General features: G+C 48.5%; 6 protein-coding genes across 6 annotated transcripts; 4 read left to right on the top strand and 2 right to left on the bottom strand.

The window, feature by feature from the left end:
- Positions 1-436: 436 nt before the first annotated feature.
- F4807DRAFT_452627 (Gaa1-like protein) lies at positions 437-4,256 on the top strand (the record flags this gene model as incomplete). Its single annotated transcript, XM_048000355.1, has 7 exons — positions 437-614; positions 719-856; positions 931-1,012; positions 1,075-1,262; positions 1,313-1,517; positions 2,267-3,644; positions 3,747-4,256. The coding sequence occupies 7 exons, from the start codon at positions 437-439 to the stop codon at positions 4,254-4,256; spliced, it is 2,679 nt and encodes an 892-aa protein (XP_047852299.1).
- Positions 4,257-4,701: 445 nt separating this feature from the next.
- On the bottom strand, positions 4,702-6,504 carry F4807DRAFT_166620 (uncharacterized protein). The gene is made up of 2 exons (XM_047993403.1): positions 6,074-6,504; positions 4,702-6,021 (listed from the first exon to the last, which is right to left on the bottom strand). The coding sequence occupies exons 1-2, from the start codon at positions 6,339-6,341 to the stop codon at positions 5,147-5,149; spliced, it is 1,143 nt and encodes a 380-aa protein (XP_047852298.1). The 5' UTR covers positions 6,342-6,504; the 3' UTR covers positions 4,702-5,146.
- A 330-nt stretch (positions 6,505-6,834) lies between these two features.
- On the top strand, positions 6,835-8,279 carry F4807DRAFT_462220 (NAD(P)-binding protein; the record flags this gene model as incomplete). The annotated part of the gene is made up of 6 exons (XM_048001795.1): positions 6,835-6,971; positions 7,034-7,047; positions 7,107-7,169; positions 7,226-7,713; positions 7,773-8,108; positions 8,175-8,279. The coding sequence occupies 6 exons, from the start codon at positions 6,835-6,837 to the stop codon at positions 8,277-8,279; spliced, it is 1,143 nt and encodes a 380-aa protein (XP_047852297.1).
- A 240-nt stretch (positions 8,280-8,519) lies between these two features.
- F4807DRAFT_166584 (putative N6-adenine methyltransferase-domain-containing protein) lies at positions 8,520-10,305 on the top strand. Its single transcript, XM_047993402.1, has 5 exons — positions 8,520-8,730; positions 8,790-8,958; positions 9,076-9,192; positions 9,536-9,728; positions 9,826-10,305. The coding sequence occupies exons 1-5, from the start codon at positions 8,705-8,707 to the stop codon at positions 10,095-10,097; spliced, it is 777 nt and encodes a 258-aa protein (XP_047852296.1). The 5' UTR covers positions 8,520-8,704; the 3' UTR covers positions 10,098-10,305.
- Positions 10,306-10,350: 45 nt separating this feature from the next.
- On the bottom strand, positions 10,351-12,930 carry F4807DRAFT_166699 (ubiquitin carboxyl-terminal hydrolase). The gene is made up of 7 exons (XM_047993404.1): positions 12,799-12,930; positions 12,280-12,738; positions 11,982-12,218; positions 11,807-11,917; positions 10,964-11,754; positions 10,619-10,903; positions 10,351-10,551 (listed from the first exon to the last, which is right to left on the bottom strand). Exons 2-7 carry the CDS (start codon positions 12,362-12,364, stop codon positions 10,450-10,452), a joined length of 1,611 nt encoding a protein of 536 aa, XP_047852295.1. The 5' UTR covers positions 12,365-12,738; positions 12,799-12,930; the 3' UTR covers positions 10,351-10,449.
- A 522-nt stretch (positions 12,931-13,452) lies between these two features.
- On the top strand, positions 13,453-14,289 carry F4807DRAFT_452623 (Metallo-hydrolase/oxidoreductase; the record flags this gene model as incomplete). The annotated part of the gene is made up of 1 exon (XM_048000354.1): positions 13,453-14,289. The coding sequence occupies one exon, from the start codon at positions 13,453-13,455 to the stop codon at positions 14,287-14,289; it is 837 nt and encodes a 278-aa protein (XP_047852294.1).
- Between the last annotated feature and the right edge of the window lie 2,460 nt (positions 14,290-16,749).

The following is a 16,749-nucleotide window of genomic DNA, read 5'->3' as shown; positions in this document are numbered from 1 at the left end:
TGGTAAATAATTATCGATAAGATTCTGCCCAGTTGCCGATCAGTTGTTCTAGCGTGTCATCTTCGGTAGCTTATACCAATACCCCTGTTCGCCCTGTCCATTACGGCTGTTACCTGGCTATGTGCAGGCGCAACTGCGACTTTCGGTTGCAAAGCACACGACTCGACTTTCCGATTCTTCCTCTCCAACCTTTTTTCCCCTCGCTCCAAACCACCTCCTTTCTTCCTTTTTTTCAATGGCGATTCGGATCGTCAGCACACTTTTCTTATAAGTCTAGCAGGACGTATCCTGCGTTGCCGTTTTCGGCCAATTTTCTCTTTCGGCGCTTCGGTTTCCGAGGGGAGCGAGTTGCTCTAAGAGAAGAATACACCGGGAGCGACGGATTGGTGCCAGGACAGCTCAACTTGGGATCTCAACGAACAGCTCGATTTAGAAGATGCCGACGATACAAGGCTTCAATACGCTACGCGCGCGCTCGTACGTGTTCCGGCTGCCGCTGTTTACGCGCGCAATGATAGTCATTATGGTGGCGTTCTGGCTCGCTGGTCTACAATCTGCGTGGGATGTGCGGCAATGGGGCGCTCTGATCCCGGATGAGTTGGGCATCACGACTAGTTAGTCACTCCTTATCACATGCATGCCCTTGGCGACTTGATACTGTGTGGGATTAAATCAGATTAGGTTGGGTCGATTGCTAACTGACGCGATTGTGGTGCAGTGTACCGGGTGAACACGTTCCCTCTGATCCACATCAACTTCTTTCACGCCTTTTTCAACATCCTCTCCTTGACGCCGCTGCTAGAGAGATTCGAGACCGAGTTCGGGACATTGACTTCGCTTGCGCTGTTCTTTGGTCGTAAGTGCGCTTATTATAATTAGGCCGCCCATCATGACTTATTGGGGCGCGGCTGAGGTTAACGATTCTCGTAGCTTTGACGACAATACCGGCCTTCGTATACATCTTCATAGAAAAGTTCCTGCTAAGGGGCAACACGGCTGTCATGGGTGCTAGGTATATATGATCCCTATATTCTTCGATGCGAATCTCGATGCTGACATGTTGGCGCGGGACAGTATTTGGGTGTTCCTTCTGTTGGGTATAGAGGCTATTCGAACATATCGAACCAACCCCTACCTTGTAATTGGAACTCATCATGTTCCGACTTGGACGACACCCCTATTGTTGGTATTGGTCGTTGAGGCTCTTATCCCTAATACCAGTTTCGTTGGTCATCTATGCGGTGTAGGCACGGGTTACCTATGTGAGTAAACTCTTGAGTTTCCTTTGCCCCCAAGCTGTTACTGACCAAAGGTAATCTAGTTGGCTTGGGCTATCTTAAATTCCTATCACCACCTGAAAAGGTGCTCCGGTGGATCGAAAGCCGACTCAATCTATTGGGACGATTACCTCACTACGTCAGCGTAGACCAGAAGACATACGGACGTTTCGGAGTATTGCCGACGAGTAACTCGACCAGTTCAACGACACCATTAGGCCTGATAGGTTCTACGCAGAGGTTAGGTCCCTAGTACGGTTTCCACGGCTCACTTAGAAGAAAAAGGTCACGAACCGAGTGAAAGTCACAGTTGTATATAGCATGTGTGTTTTATGTTCTCGCTCAGGCATTGCATGATACGGAGTTTACGGCAGGGTTCACAAAAATATTATCGTGGCGAGGTCGTATACTCACCCGCTCATATGAAGGATAAAGGAGGGTTGGTCATCTGTATACTAATAGACCTTTACATGCCTTCATATATTGTGCGTGGATCGTCTTCATGACTTAAGCAGAATTTGGGTGTCCCCATTTTCATGATATACAAGAACTTTAATATGGACCCTATAAGACTTCAATGCAAGTCTTACTGAATACTAAATTTCGGATTAATTAAGGGGCATAACCAACTTCAATTCAAATTGTCTGTAAATCAAATGGTGGTTAAGGATATGCAATTAAAGGTTAATTGTCTGTAAGGCTGATTACGTAAGGTAGCACTTACCAGTACTTAATTGAAGACCCCTGAAAGTTTAAGTGACGGAAAGCTCCAGCTCGTGTCATACCGCGATCTACTTAGCTCTACTTGGGTAGACCGGGTATTGACACATAGAAGTTAAACAATTACAACTAAATGTAGCCTGTTCACACATCATCGCGCCAAAAGACTAGAAAGACTAGAGTGGAAGCCATGCCGCGTTTACTTTGTAAGTTAGAAATTCCGTTAGTTATGATTTCATCGTGTATAAATTGTAGCATTGACTAACGAGAATCCCAAAAAATGTAGCTGCGGCGTTGGTCCTCCGCCGCGATCCACGACTCCTCAAGCTCCCTCCATACATCTCGCTCCTATGCATTATCGTTGGTGTCGTATGGCTCCTAGTCCTCCCACTCGACCAGTACTCGCGCCGCACATACATCAGTGAAAACGCCCTACTACCCGGACAGGTTCACACCTACTTCGGCGGAAGCGATCAGAACGTATTCCGTGCCTACAGACACGAAGTCGATGCGCTGTACACGGCAAACAAAACCAATGTCGAAGTCAACGACGAGCTCGAGCGGATATTCAAGGGCGTCGGGCTTAAGGTCGGCAGGCAAAATTATACCTACAGCTCCGGAGGGAACACGTACGGCGGCGAGAACGTGTATGCGATCCTCCAGGCCCCGAGGGGCGATGCGACAGAGGCTATCGTGCTGGTTGCGGCCTGGAAAAATGTGATGGAGGAATTTAATCGCAACGGCCTGGCGCTTGCCCTTGCCCTGACAAGATACTTCAGACGCTGGTCCTTATGGTCGAAGGACATTATTCTTGTTGTGCCGCCGGATAGCAGAGCCGGACCCCAGGCTTGGGTCGATGCGTACCACGACGCCCATGACCCGGCCAGTGTTGCCTCACTGCCCATCAAGTCCGGTGCTCTGCAGGGCGCCATCGCGCTCGATTATGCACAGGAGAACCGCTTCGAGTCAGTGCATATCGTGTATGATGGCGTCAACGGACAGTTGCCGAACCTGGATCTTATCAATTCAGTTGTTAATATCGCGAGCGGTCAGATGGGTATGGAGTCCACGTTGCAAGGCATGTGGAAGCACAACCAGAAATACGACGATAACCTGAAGACGGTGCTAAGAGGGATGCTGAGGCAGGCGTTGGGACACGCGTCCGGTCCGCATAGCTCGTTCATCCCGTACCATGTCGATGCCATAACGCTACAGCCGGTGGGTAACGGGTGGCATGATGAGATGGGACTAGGACGGCTAGTCGAGGGCATGTTTCGCAGTCTGAATAATCTGCTCGAGAAGCTGCACCAGAGTTTCTTTTTCTATCTGTTGATTCATAAGCACCGGTTCGTCAGCATCGGCACATATCTTCCTAGTGCTATGCTGGTCGCGGTGAATTTTACGATTATGGCTATTGCGCTGTGGGTTAAGAGTGGGTATAAGGAGGTTGAGAAGACGAAGGAGGAAACTAATGGGAAGGTGAAGGATGGTGAGGAGGTGAAGGGAAAGAAGGGAGCAGCGCGAGCCTCTACGACGGTCGAGAGAGAAGCTATCGAACGAGAGACTTTGCTCCCACTTACTCTTGTTGCTGGCTGTCAATTCATTGGGGTCATTCCGCTCTTTATTTTTAACCAGACGCCATCTAACGTAAGTTTCATCCCCTTTTCCTATCCTCTCTTCGATCTACACCAGCTCTCCTCCGAACCAAAGCAACCCCTGCCCATCCAACCTTGCTAACAAAAACCACAGCTCCTCACACCAATCTTCGCCCTATTTGCCGTCTTCAACACTGCCTTCCCACACCTCGCCTCCTACTTCCTCACAAACAGCATCCGCAAACCACCTACGGCACAGCAATACCAGCTCATCAAATCCTTCTCACTACTCCTCCTCGGCATGTTCCTCTCCTCCCTCGCCACGCTCAACTTCGCCCTCGCCTTCCTCGTCGGGCTGCTGTCCAGCCCGCTGTCGTTCACGCGTCCCTGGCCCGGCAACCAGGTGACACGGTACGCGCAGGTGCTCCTGTTGCACGCGCTGAGCCCGCCGACGGTGTTGCTGGTCGGCAGCGCGGTCGCGGGCGTCGGCGTCAGCACCGTGCTCGAGGAGGCGGCGTTCGGGTGGCATGTTTGGGGCTTGTATACCCCGCTCGTCGTCTGGTGCGTCTGGTGGCCCGCATGGATTGTCGGGTGCCTTGTTGTGCTGGGACAGCCGCTAGAGGGGGCAGATGCGGAAGCGGGAGGGAAGGAAAAACGGTCGTAAAGGCATAGTTATAGTTTGCCTTTGATTTTGATTTTGATGAAGAATAAATAGGAAGGAAGATAGGAGGATAGAAAAGGGGGGTTTATTAGCATAAGCATACATACATGGTTCATCCAGCGTAACACACTAAGTAGGTATGTGACGTCTACCCAAATTTGGTAGAGAGAGTAGCGATGTTAGGCACAAGGAGTGGAAAGCGAAGGTGAAGGGGAAAAGGGAAAGAGAGATCGGTCCTGATAACTGGGGTCTGAACTTTTTGGTGCTGGAACTGTTTGCATGGCTAGCTGTAGCTGTAGCTGAGAATCAAGATACCATTACTGATTTTGAAGTTTTTTGTTGTTGTTTTTTGGCTTTGATTTGCCGCTTGGGCTGATAGGGTGAGATGGGGAACTACTTCCACGAGTATATATTCGACTCGACTAGCTTCCCAGGCCGGAGATATGTGGTGCTAATATTGTAATCAAGGAATATCAGTCCCGTTACCAGGCAAGGAGATATAGACGCCTCCCATCTACAACTCGAGGATAAAAAGAGGTAAGCCAATTAGTTGTCATACCCCCTTTTACCACAAGACGGCTGCGCGGTCTCGATTATCACATCACGTACGCAAAGCTGACACCTCTGTCAATGTCTCAACGAACTCAATTGCGTTATAGCAAGACTCGCGGTCCTCTCTTCCGGACCGCACGTCGTCTATTAGTATGTATCTATCATACAAGGCTCAGACCCTGCTGGAGACGCAACCAGGGGAGAAAAAGATTTCTCTTTCTCTTTCCCTCTTTTCTTCGCCTCTCCCTTTTTTTTCTTTCCCGAGTCTTTGCCTATTACATAGCAATTGAATCCATTCATCCATCTACTCTTTGCTTAGACCACCCGCATTCGCGCAAAGATCAGGGAGCCCAGATATCCTGGCCGGTAGCCTCGATCCAGTTGCCGAGCTTGTTCACGTTCTCGCCCCACTCGCCCAGGCGCTGGCTCATGCTGGCGATCTGGCCCATGTCGAGGATGCGCGGCTGGACCCAAGTGAAGTTGACGAGCTCGTCGACCTCGTCGATAGTGCCGCGCACGAGGCCCAGGCTGAGGGCCTTCATGACCAGGTGCTCGATTTCGTCCTTGCGCACCTTGGTGTCAGCCGATATGGTGCCGAAGCTCATGGCGCGCTGGTGCGGCGGCCGCCGGAACACGCTCTCCGTCAGGGCCGCGAGGTAGATCTTCTGGCGGATGTCCTCGACGTGCTCCTTCAAGAGCGGGTTGCTCGAGATGTGGCCCGACAGCACGTCGTAGGCCGCTAGGTCCCCCCGATTGAAGGCTAGCAACAGCTCCTGCAACCAAGCGACGTCGCCGGTCAAGGCGGCGAGGATAGGGTGCTGCAGCAGCTCGCCGAAGTTGTAGATAGAGTCCGAAACGAGGGCGGCGATACCCAGGTCGTAGGCACGGGCCTTGCGCTCGTCGGGGGATAGCGACGATAGGTCTATGCAGGCGAGGTAGAGGAGGGCGTTGCGGTAATACGAGGCGAAGTCGGCCTTGGCCTGGTAGTAGTTGGCGTTGACTTGGTAGAAGGCAGCGTGGACCTTGGTCTCGACGCTGTCGAAGGAGTCGAGAATGCGCTCGGCCTTGTCGAGGTTTTTCCGGGATGCTTCGAGGTCTCGTAGATCCAACTCAACACGGGCGACGGCGGCAGTGGCGTAGACGAAGGCGTCTTGGGAGTTCTCGTTGTCGACCTTCTTGGCTAGGGATGTGAGGAAAGTCAGACGTTCTTGGTCATCTACTAAGATATTAGTAAAGTATATATGTGTACAGATATTGAGGATATTCACCTCTACATTGCGTAGCAGCCTTCAGGCCCAAGTCGACGAGCTTAAGTTGGTTGATCTTATCAGCGAACTTTAATATGAATACCTTATAGAACTTGAGCCGTTGAGGCTCGCTCTTGGGGTTTGCGAAGAACTCGATGAGGGCGTCGGTGAGTTGGTGCCATAACTTGCGCTCCCAGTAATTCTCGAACTGGATGATGAGATATTGGAGCTCGTCCGGGGTTTCGTCCCGCTGATCGGCGAGGAAGTCGGCGATAGTGTCGACGTTCATGGTATGATGTTGTTCTCAGATATCCTCTCCTTGGTATAATTGTAATGGGAGGTAAGTGAGAAGGTATCAGCAAGGATTAATTCAGAATTGGCGTTGTTGTTTTTCTGTTTGGTTGGGTTGTAGTTGTTTAAGTGAAAGATGAAAGCTTCAGTTCTAAGCTTCTCAAGCTTCAATCAATACGCGGCTGGTGTGCAGCCTGTCGTTGGTACCTTCCTCACCTAACTAAGGAAGTACCTTTGTACATACCACCCCAGCTCCCAGCTGCCCCCATTTCCCTTCCCTCCTCTTGGATTACCTAATAATTTGATGTGGCTTGACTTTCTACCATCAGCCAATCTTGCTTGGCGGATTGGGTTTGACCAATACTTCCCTGTGGCTTGACTCCTTACGACATTTAGAGCTTCCATGTTCAATCCCACCAAGATACAATTGCCGATTCTCTATTGCAATTGGGAAGGTCCCGTCATTCTTTGCACCTCGAACTCGAGCAAGGATGGCTTCCTTTCCTACCGCCGTGCGGTCTAGTCGAAAGCTGGCCTTCAACCTCACCCAGGCCAGATACGTTTCCCACATTTCCGACATCGCCATAACCCGCACCGGCAAACCCATCATTCGCGTTCAAGGTGGAAGGTTAGTTGCCGTCGTTCCTCTTCTGCCAACTGACTTGGTACTAACTTGGTACTCCTTAATAGATCATCTCTCGGAGGTAACCCGCTAGCCACCACGAACTATTCTTGATTCTTCCGATCCTGACGAGTTATATAGGCCACACTGCGACAGTATTTGGCGCAACGGGACAGCTCGGAAGATATATCGTCAACCGACTAGGTACGAGACGGACATAGAATCCGACTTAGTTTGTCATGCCTAACAACGAGTCATAGCACGCCAAGGATGTCAGGTTGTCATCCCTTACCGAGAGGAGATGGAGAAACGCCATCTCAAGGTTGCTGGTGATCTGGGTCGTATCACCTTTATCGAATACGATCTACGCAACACCGAGTCCATCGAGACCAGCGTTCGCCACTCTGACGCTGTATACAACCTCGTCGGACGGGAGTACCCTACGAAAAACTTCACTCTAGATGACGTTCACGTCGAGGGCACCGAGCGCATCGTTGAAGCCGTCGCCAAGTATGACGTAGATCGTTACATTCACGTTTCGTCTTACAATGCGAACCCTGATTCTCCTTCCGAATTCTACGCTTCCAAAGGCCGAGGAGAGAAAGTCGCTCGAAGCATCTTCCCCGAGACCACCATCGTACGGCCGGCACCCATGTTTGGATTCGAAGACAGACTCCTCCTTCGATTGGGTGGCATTACCAATATATTCACAGCTAATCATATGAAGGAAAGATACTGGCCCGTCCATGTGTGTCCTTCCCACTTCGAATATACTTGGTATTACGTACACTTAGCTAACATGAATAGGTAATTGACGTTGGTAAAGCTCTGGAGGCGATGCTCTACGATGATACTACGGCTGGCCAAACGTTCGAGCTCTATGGTCCTAAGAATTACTCGACAAAGGAGATCTCCGAACTGGTCGACAAGGAAATCCACAAGAAGCGAAGACACGTCAACATTCCTAAGCCTATCATACGGCCGATAGCTTACTTGTTGAACCGATTTATCTGGTGGCCGGTACTCTCAGCAGAAGACGTAGACCGAGAATTTATCGACCAGGAGATTGACGAGACAGCAAAGACATTTGCCGATCTGGGAATTACACCAGGTGAAATTTCCGATTTCACATATGAGTACCTAGTAAGTAGTACCCTTTGCTTGGAACCGTTGACGCAGGTGAATATGTAAGTCTAACAGCTTGGACAGCGTGGGATGCGTAGTAATACACACTACGATCTCCCTCCGTCGACGGAGAAGGAGAAGGAGGAGAACAAGAAGTACCTTCATGTGATGGACGAACCACAAATATGATGTGGCAATAGTAGAGTCCAAGCGATTATTAGAAAGGGCAATTCTTATTGCAACTGTACATATATACCAGACTTGGTAGTTTTCCCTTGATTTAAGAATCGCGAATAGTATTGTAAGAGCATTTACGGATTGCGAAGTGATGTCGTGTCGTGGTACGGGTGATATATGTTGGTGTAGTGTAGTGTTGCAGGTTTTATGTTGTAGATTCTATCGAGTTCCGCTAACTAATCGGTAAAGATTTTCGTGCTCCAAGAAAACCCGAAAACTTGGTCTTACTTTAGGGTCGAAGCCCAACAACAATGAAACAAGGGAAAGTACAAGGCAAAAAAAATTAACTCGGGTCAGAGCAACAATCGAATTCTCATTATTCTCATCATTCTCGTCATTTTTCACACGAGAATCAAGCAAATATACGCCAAAGCAAAATGGCCGATAGTGACGATGAACCGATGTAAGTGAACCAAATAGAAATAACCATTGCTTAAGACTAAACGCACTCACCCTCAACAGAACACTTTCCTCTCATGCACTCTCTGCGTTGCAGGAATTCTACGGCGAGCGAGATGCACATGTCGAGAAGTTCGAGAAACTGAAAGTGGTAGCCGAGGAGGAGCAAGTCGACGCCGTGCCCTTATCTATGGAGGCCTTCACCGAGGACTGGAACAAGTCACAGTTTTGGGTATGCCCCCTTACTTTAAGCATCTAAAGCTTATCGATGGAATTTCACATTCAAGCTGCTAGAGAACGACTGGTGTTGAATTGAACTGGATTCAAAGGCTAACTAAAACTATGACAGTATTCGGACGAGACAGCTACGCTGTATGCGAAGCAGCTATTAGATGGCGTGACTGAAGACGAGGTCATCGCCGTAGTCTCGACGCCGAGTGTCTTCGTTGCTTTAAAGAACCTGTTGGTAAGTGGTTATCAAGTATTATAACTAAGAATAGTTTCCTGGTTCCTACTACGAATTCAAGCCGATCCTCCAAGCTGAGCTTTGGAACTGCGTCAGTTGAAATCCTATAGCCGTACGATTCCTCGGGATCAAATTTATTCTTGCTGATTTCCTCAGCCAGTTCTCTCGCGGCCGGGATAACGGGGAGTTCAGACTTCGATACCACTCATCTACCTTCACATTCCGCTTAACTCATGCTATAACAGGATTACTCCTTAGTAACTTTCCCTTCTCTAAACTATCAACTCCGGGAATAGTCATTATTAAATCAAGTCTTACTAACACCACCCTCACTCTCACGTAGAACACGGCAGACGCCGCTCAGCCCAAACCAAAACAAGTCTACCTCCTCGAGCATGACCAACGGTTTGCCATCTTCTCCGAGTTCATATTTTACGACTTCTTGCAGCCTACCAAACTGCCAGCTCACTTGAAAGGCGCCGTCGACCGCATCATATGCGACCCCCCTTTTCTCAGCGAGGACTGTCAGACTAAAAGTTCGTATATTTTATTATATCGCGTCTACTGTTATCCAGATTCTCCTAGCAAATTCACTTATCATAAAGATACCTGCGTTGCTAATCCTACGAGCAGCTGCTTTGACTGTACGTTGGATGTCTCGAACCTTCGCGGGAGCAGGCAGTCAAGGTCAACCCCATCCTCGACTGATAGTCACTACCGGAGAACGCATGGAGCCTCTCATCACGAAGCTGTACCGGTCACTAGGAGCACGTACGACGACGTATGAGCCAGTTCATGCTCACGGGTTGGGCAACGAGTTCTATTGCTACGCAAACTTCGAGTGTGACGCTTGGAAGTTTAAGGGCAAGGAGGAAAAGGCGGGTCAAGGACAAGGCGCTACATAGGATTAAGCACATTCAAACTGGTCTTAACGTTGGAATTCAGTTGGCACATCTTACCCCTTTGTCAAGTCAAATGCCGAGGCAGGTTTGCTTTCAAATGGCACAATTAGCGAGCAATATACCTAAACAGACATTAAGGCAACCAAATCCGAAATGAACAAGGCTCATAATCATATCAGGCAGGTAACTAGCACCTAGGCAGTCATAATTGAGGATTTTCTCTGTTTGTGAAAACGCCTCTCTATTCAAAGGCACAAAGTCAATACGCCGTATAGGAGTCGTCAACCCCCCAACCCATGTAAATGCTTCAGAACAACTCCGTCCCATACCGATGCCAAATGATACAAACACGTCCCTATGTCAATGATCGGATGATGTAGAAGAGTAAGTAAGCCTGACTTCCTAGTACGTCGGACTTCTTAGCCAACTCGACCCTGTGGTCGTTGAAGGAGAACCACTAGAACAATATTAGCACATGTCGCCAAGAGCTTGGTACGGATGCCCAAGATATCTATATAACTCACCTGATCTCCCACTCGAGAATAAGTCACGTAGTGTCCTGCCTTAGTCAGCTTTGATCCAGGGGGTTTCTGTAGAGGTAATAACTCACCTGTGTCGATCTCTCCGACGTGCTCTACAACACTCAGCAGGTCATATGTACATGAACGCCTCAGCTCCTGGCTGTCCTTGGCGTCAGATGCTCTACCACGAGTGGTATACGGGAGCATGTTCAGCTGCAACGGAAATTGTACCTTTGTACTAATCTTCGAAGCAACTCGGTCACGACTACCTTGCTTAAACTCGAACCGCTAGATGTTCCTGTTAGTACTCGTTTTCTAAGATATTACTGTGACGAGGACTATGCTTACCTTAAGTTGTATGGAGAGGACGTTCGGAAGAAGTTTAATGCTGTGGTCTCGCCGAGCCTGCTGCGACGAATTGCAGTTTCTACACCGATACTCGCATTTGTCGGACTTAATGTATTCCTCGTCGAGACAATCTTGCAACGTCAGGGAAGGCCCGCCTTTAGGTGCCTTTTTGACCTTTTTGTGAGATAGATTGTCTAAGCCCAAGCTTAGATCAAGAAACGACTCTATTGCGTTCGTAACGCCCCCGCAATGTTGACAAGTCGTCTGACTCTGGAGCTTTCCGTAGAAAGTCTGGTGTATGATGCAGTTGCAACTGTGCTCGCTCCCCGTCTCGGGTTTCTTACCATCACCATTCCTCTCATGCAGTTCCTCAGCTAGGAACTGAAAGAACTCGTGAGCATCCTGCTCCCTAGTTGTCACCAGGTTCTCGAATGCCTTCTTTTCAGATATCCAAAACCCGGAGAGAATATTAGCTGCAGTATAGCCATTAGTGTTCTCTAGGGCGTAGAAATCCTGAAACATGTCGTCCATCGCACAGCTCAAACAATGAGGCACTTGGCAATCGCTGCTCTGATGTCCATCACTCAGGTAGAAGTTTCTGAGTAAAGGATTGTGGAGGAAGCTCTGAAGGACGACGTTCTGGTAGCATGTTGCGCCAGCATTGTAAATTCCCCGAAGCCCGTCTGCTCTACATGAGGCGATGGTGGTGTTGGACGAGATATACCTAGGATCGTCCTTCAGGGGATCCTTTACAGCATCCGAGAACATTTCCTCGTGCTTCCTTTTACGACCTAAGCACGTTAGTCTGGTGCAGAAAAAGTGCCACTCAATAGTGTGACATACTCGAAAAAGATCCAGTTCCTATTTTTCTCACTCGGAGCTCGTCCAGAGTCGGGTCCCACACAAAATCCTCGCAGAACTGGCAGAAAAGCGCACCACTTCTCGAGTCAACGTCTGTAGCTAGTCAGTGGAAGGAACAGGAGAGGACGTAGAATTATACAATCATGTTAGAACTTACAGAATCGGTGGCTCTTCTTATTGCCATGTTTTATGCGCTCTTCCTCGGAGGCGATGGTCGAACATTGCAAGCAGAGATAGTTCGACGTTAAAGAGGTAATTATCTGTCCGTCTGGGCCCTTGCAGGTCTGTGGCACTAAGGGATTGCCATCGAATATGACTCTCAGCAACATCTTGTAATACTGGACAGTACTGTTCATCACGTCGGGGCTGTTGGAAAGAAGTAGTTGGACATGTTCTAGGACATATTAGCACATATACACCAGAGCACAAATTCAAACCACCGGACTATTACTAACCACAGCCAAACAAGGGTGTTCCGGGAGTGGGAGAATTGATCTTGACATTCTTAGGCGACGCCGGAGTGGTAGGTCGCGCAGCCATGGTGATGAATTTATCAAGGCCTTATTTGTATAAATTATTGTCTTAAACGAACGGATATGTATGCAATCGTTTCGACTGTAGAGAAAGGATTCGAGGCAGGAGTGTATGTAGGTTCGGGTGGTCTGTAGTAAATGGTACGGAAAAAGAGAATCGAGTATGTTATCGACCAAATAGCCGCGGGTGTCTTTCGTAATTGAAGAAGGTCGAGACTATGGAAGGAAGGCTAGGTTGGAGAGACGAGTGAGGCTCTGGCGCAGACGAAGCGGAAGTGAAAGTGGATGTGGGCGTGGAAGCGAGGCAAGTAAGAAAAGTACAGCGATGAAGCTCCTGAAGATGCGATTCGACCGCTAACTTTCTTCTACTTCCTTTTACAGCTTCGAAGCTATTGGTTAGCCGCATACTGATCGCGTGCATACTAATTAGGGGTGGCTTACAGGTCTGTGAAGCTATTAGACTCAAGAGTTCCAATATTAGACAGAAACTCCACGATAGATCTACAGAATCATTGATAACTTGGTGCACGCAGCGTCATGGTTATTCACATCACTAGGTGCGCAAGGAAAGATTACGAGATTACAGTTGAAGCAACACGCTGGAAATTCTTATCGCCACCTGATCCACGATCTTATCTTGCTTATCGAGCACGCTAAACGGCCGATCCAGGGGTTCAATGTTTGTTCCATATACCAATTATAGATTTTAAACTTTGAATATCGTCAGCGAGCAGTAAGGCATTTATGTAGGTAGCTACTGCCTATGGATACATGTAGGGCAGGTACGATAGATGCATGCTATTAGTATTTATTCACGCTTATCATTAGAACCTCGGCATCTTATCTATGTCCAGCTATCTACATAATACCTACATCAATAAGTTATATGCAGTCGCATACAAATTAATGGCATAATCATACCGCGTTCTGTCCTCATTGCCGATATCCAATCGTAGCCCGACACTAAACATCCAGCTGCTACAAAATACCAACCTTCCCCGAACATTAGAGTACCTAGTGGTGCTTCGGTATCATCCAACACAACCAGATTGCTGTCATGGTATGAAAGCTTTCCGAGTAGCTTCAAGTATCAGGATGGCTTCACTGGTTCACCTGCCGGAAATTGAGCGCCTTAGTCCTGCTTGTATCCGTATTCTAGGCGGCAACCCGAGCAAGTTCACGCTTCAGGGCACCAACACATATCTACTTGGGACCGGGCCTAATAGGTTATTGATTGATACTGGAGAGGGCAAGCCTTCATGGATTGCCGCCTTGAAACGAACTCTAGATGAGGAGAAAGCCGCAGTACAAAAAGCCCTGATTACTCATTGGCATCATGATCATACTGGCGGTATTAGTCAACTCCTGGAGTATTCACCTCAAACAGTAATCTACAAAAGCTCACCGGCAGAAGGCCAATCAAATATCTCAGAAGGGCAGAAATTCGAGGTTGAGGGGGTCACCTTGACAGCCTTTCATACGCCAGGCCACACCACAGATCATATAGCCTTCGTTTTGCAAGAGGAAGACGCGCTGTTCACGGGTGATAATGTCTTGGGTCAGGGCACAGCCGTATTCGAGGACCTTGGCACCTATCTCAAAAGCCTTGCGAAGATGGAGAAGCTGGTGTCTGGTCGAGGATACCCAGGACATGGCCCTGTGTTACCACAGGCCAGCACCATTATCGCCGAGTACATTTCCCATAGATATCAGAGAGAACAGCAAGTACTACAAACCTTGGGTTCTACTCAAGATAACGAGTCGTGGACTCCTATGGAACTAGTGAGAATCATATATCGCGACGTTCCGGAAAGTCTTCATATACCGGCCGCAAATGGGGTGGTCCAGATCCTACGGAAGCTCCGGGACGAAGATAGAGTTGTACTAGAGGATGGGGATTCGTGGCGTCTTAAAGACCGATCAAGTTTATGACAATGGTCACGCCCCGTGGACAAGCTGCTGCGAAATCAATACGCAAGCCAGAACCGCAGGATCGTTGGCACGGCCGCACTGCTATTTTGGGGTTCTAGGTTACCTAAAAATATGGCTACAAAATCCGGTTTCAATCCATAAGCTTAGGTTTTGTATTTATATAGCCCTACCTAGACCACAGATCATTGAAACACAATGGTACGTAGACAATCTTCGACGCTTCCGCCCTACCTCAGCCTAGGTTTCCGCATCTATTTTAGACTATCATCTGGCACACTTTGGAACAAAGATCTGGTATTATGACCAATCTGGGGTAGTACCAACATGTCGGGAGACGATGCCCCCCCCTTAAGTTCCTACGCAAGGAGGCACCTTTCATCGGGTTCATCGGGTTCCACGGAGAGTAAACGCCGTGAGGCGCCTTTCAACGGCGCGCAGGAATAGCCTTGTAAGAAGCGGGTATGCAGGGAGACCTTTATTAAACACCTACATTGCAACTCTCATGACTCAATCGAATGGTGTTAGTGTCGGTGTCTTCGGATGTTCGGGGCCAAGGACGCATGTATGACCTTTCGTATGTACGTATTATATACCCAACTAGGTAAGCGGCGCAACGTATGTGCTTTCGGCAACATTACTTGGGGTCGAGAGCAATTCCTAATAAAATTTAATCAGATGATTCGGGTTTAGGAATGTAAGCCAGGGCTACGTATATAGCCCTATGGCTAACGGCACATTAATCATCTCCATATTCCTTGCCTAGTCGGCCGAGCCTCGAGTTGCAGAAAGAGGCGGGGACAAATTGAAGCGATGCGGGATAGTCGGTAACCGGTGTATTTTCCGGCCCATGTAAGCTGAGCTGTAATGCCCAGCCTTACAATGCAATTGACCACATGCCACGGTGGATTTATGATCGTATACTGTGTGAGTCCCCCAGATGCGTCTCCTCATCTCGGACTCCGACTCTCGCCGGCGTTGCCATAACCTCCTTCTCCGATGCCGTATTGGATGGGCGCCTTAAAAAGGATTTTCATCTAAGCTGTCTAAGAAGGTAGGGCACGACTCCGCGCGGCGAGCACCGATATGGAAGTTATGGCAAGGGATCCGGGTTCTACAGGCGCCGTCCTTCCTTAACGTCTTGGTCTTGATTCTCGGTATTCTTGGACTCCTCGTTTTGACTCCTAAGGTCTTGGCAACGTCTGACTTGTTGGTCAAGTTTGTTAATGTTGGTGCTGTGAATGTGTGACTATTACATCGCAGGTACCCAGCTGGCGGGATTCTATATGCTGGATTACATATACATATGTATGTATGTTCCACCCAAGAAGCACTGGGTCTTGGTGGAATGGCATCGTTGGCATGTGGGTGTGGGTTGCTGCAGGTATAAGGTGGTAAGGCAGCTTTTAGTCGGAGATTCGTACTCGGTATAGATGCGACTAAAATCGGTTCGATGAGGAGAGGAGACCTATACACCATCACTACTAACACCACACTGGCCACAATCGCCAATGTCGCCCTCCAATTTACCCCCCTCACAGAGTCTCACAGATTTGACCGAAGCTGCGAGGCTAGATTCTCATCTCATATCTGCAGATGTCTTACCACCTTTAGTTCGTTATCAAGTTTCCCCAGACTGTCCAGACTGTTCGGACTAGAATTGTTACAGATGCCCTCGCTGCCTCGCATTCTACTACTTTGTAGGGATGGGCAACGTCACCGTCGACCGATGGATTTAGCGGGCGGCAATTGGTGTGTTGTAACACTACTGCCGTCTCTTGCAGATGGCGTCCGGGCAAGCTGTTGTCCCCCAGTCGCTTAGGTACAGTATCTCGTTATTGATAACAGATACATTGGCCGACGAATTGCTAGGGATAGAATAAGTGGTGAAACATTTCTCGGAGTTAGGCGGTTGGTAATCCCTTCGATGTATCCTTTTCTTTCTGGTGATATTGGTCACCCTCACTTCGGCTTCAAGCTTTTCCATATCTCTTCTTACTCGAAGTTGTAAAGTTCAGCTTATTGAGCAATTTATGCCAACCTTATGTATTAGTTATCGAAACTTTCTCAGAAAATGAAATCCCCGCCATTTAAAAGATGTATGTACATCCCGCGACCGATATCTTAGGTAGGTACATGTATACGTAGACGCCGGCTCTAACTAGGGTACATACTGTGTAACTAACGACCGGCTTGTATCCCTGCTAGCGCGGCTCCTCAAGAAAGTCGAAAGGCTGAGAAAGTCAATCATCTTCGCTTGTGCAAGCAACCACTTTCGGGTAAGAAACGCTTAAGTTCTTCCACATGATCAGCCAAAGGAAAACCATCTCACCTGTAGGTATTTATTGAACTAGCAAACCTACATACGCAGGTAGTTGTTATAGGTATCTACTAAGCCTTATAGGTATCCAAAACCTTGAAGAATACCATGGCGAATTTATTTCAATACAGAAAGAGATTGCA

Source organism: Annulohypoxylon truncatum (genome assembly GCF_022578515.1).
Source record: "Annulohypoxylon truncatum strain CBS 140777 unplaced genomic scaffold F4807scaffold_25, whole genome shotgun sequence".
In the NCBI taxonomy this organism is placed as follows: Eukaryota; Fungi; Ascomycota; class Sordariomycetes; order Xylariales; family Hypoxylaceae; genus Annulohypoxylon; species Annulohypoxylon truncatum.
The sequence above is the reverse complement of the archived record's forward strand: the minus strand, read 5'-3'. Positions and strand labels throughout refer to the sequence as shown.

What these genes read in the sequence shown, in the direction of transcription:
- F4807DRAFT_166620 (XM_047993403.1), bottom strand. Translation starts at nt 6,341, where the DNA reads ATGAACGTCGACACTATCGCCGACTTCCTCGCCGATCAGCGGGACGAA. An exon ending in GGCTGCTACGCAATGTAGAG is followed by an intron (nt 6,022 to 6,073) that starts GTGAATATCCTC and finishes ATATCTTAGTAG; the next exon opens with ATGACCAAGAACGTCTGACT.
- F4807DRAFT_166584 (XM_047993402.1), top strand. Translation starts at nt 8,705, where the DNA reads ATGGCCGATAGTGACGATGAACCGAT. An exon ending in GGAACAAGTCACAGTTTTGG is followed by an intron (nt 8,959 to 9,075) that starts GTATGCCCCCTT and finishes AAACTATGACAG; the next exon opens with TATTCGGACGAGACAGCTAC. An exon ending in TTGCTTTAAAGAACCTGTTG is followed by an intron (nt 9,193 to 9,535) that starts GTAAGTGGTTAT and finishes ACTCTCACGTAG; the next exon opens with AACACGGCAGACGCCGCTCA.
- F4807DRAFT_166699 (XM_047993404.1), bottom strand. Translation starts at nt 12,364, where the DNA reads ATGGCTGCGCGACCTACCACTCCGGCGTCGCCTAAGAATGTCAAGATC. An exon ending in TAAGAAGAGCCACCGATTCT is followed by an intron (nt 11,918 to 11,981) that starts GTAAGTTCTAAC and finishes GACTAGCTACAG; the next exon opens with ACGTTGACTCGAGAAGTGGT. An exon ending in AGGAACTGGATCTTTTTCGA is followed by an intron (nt 11,755 to 11,806) that starts GTATGTCACACT and finishes TAACGTGCTTAG; the next exon opens with GTCGTAAAAGGAAGCACGAG.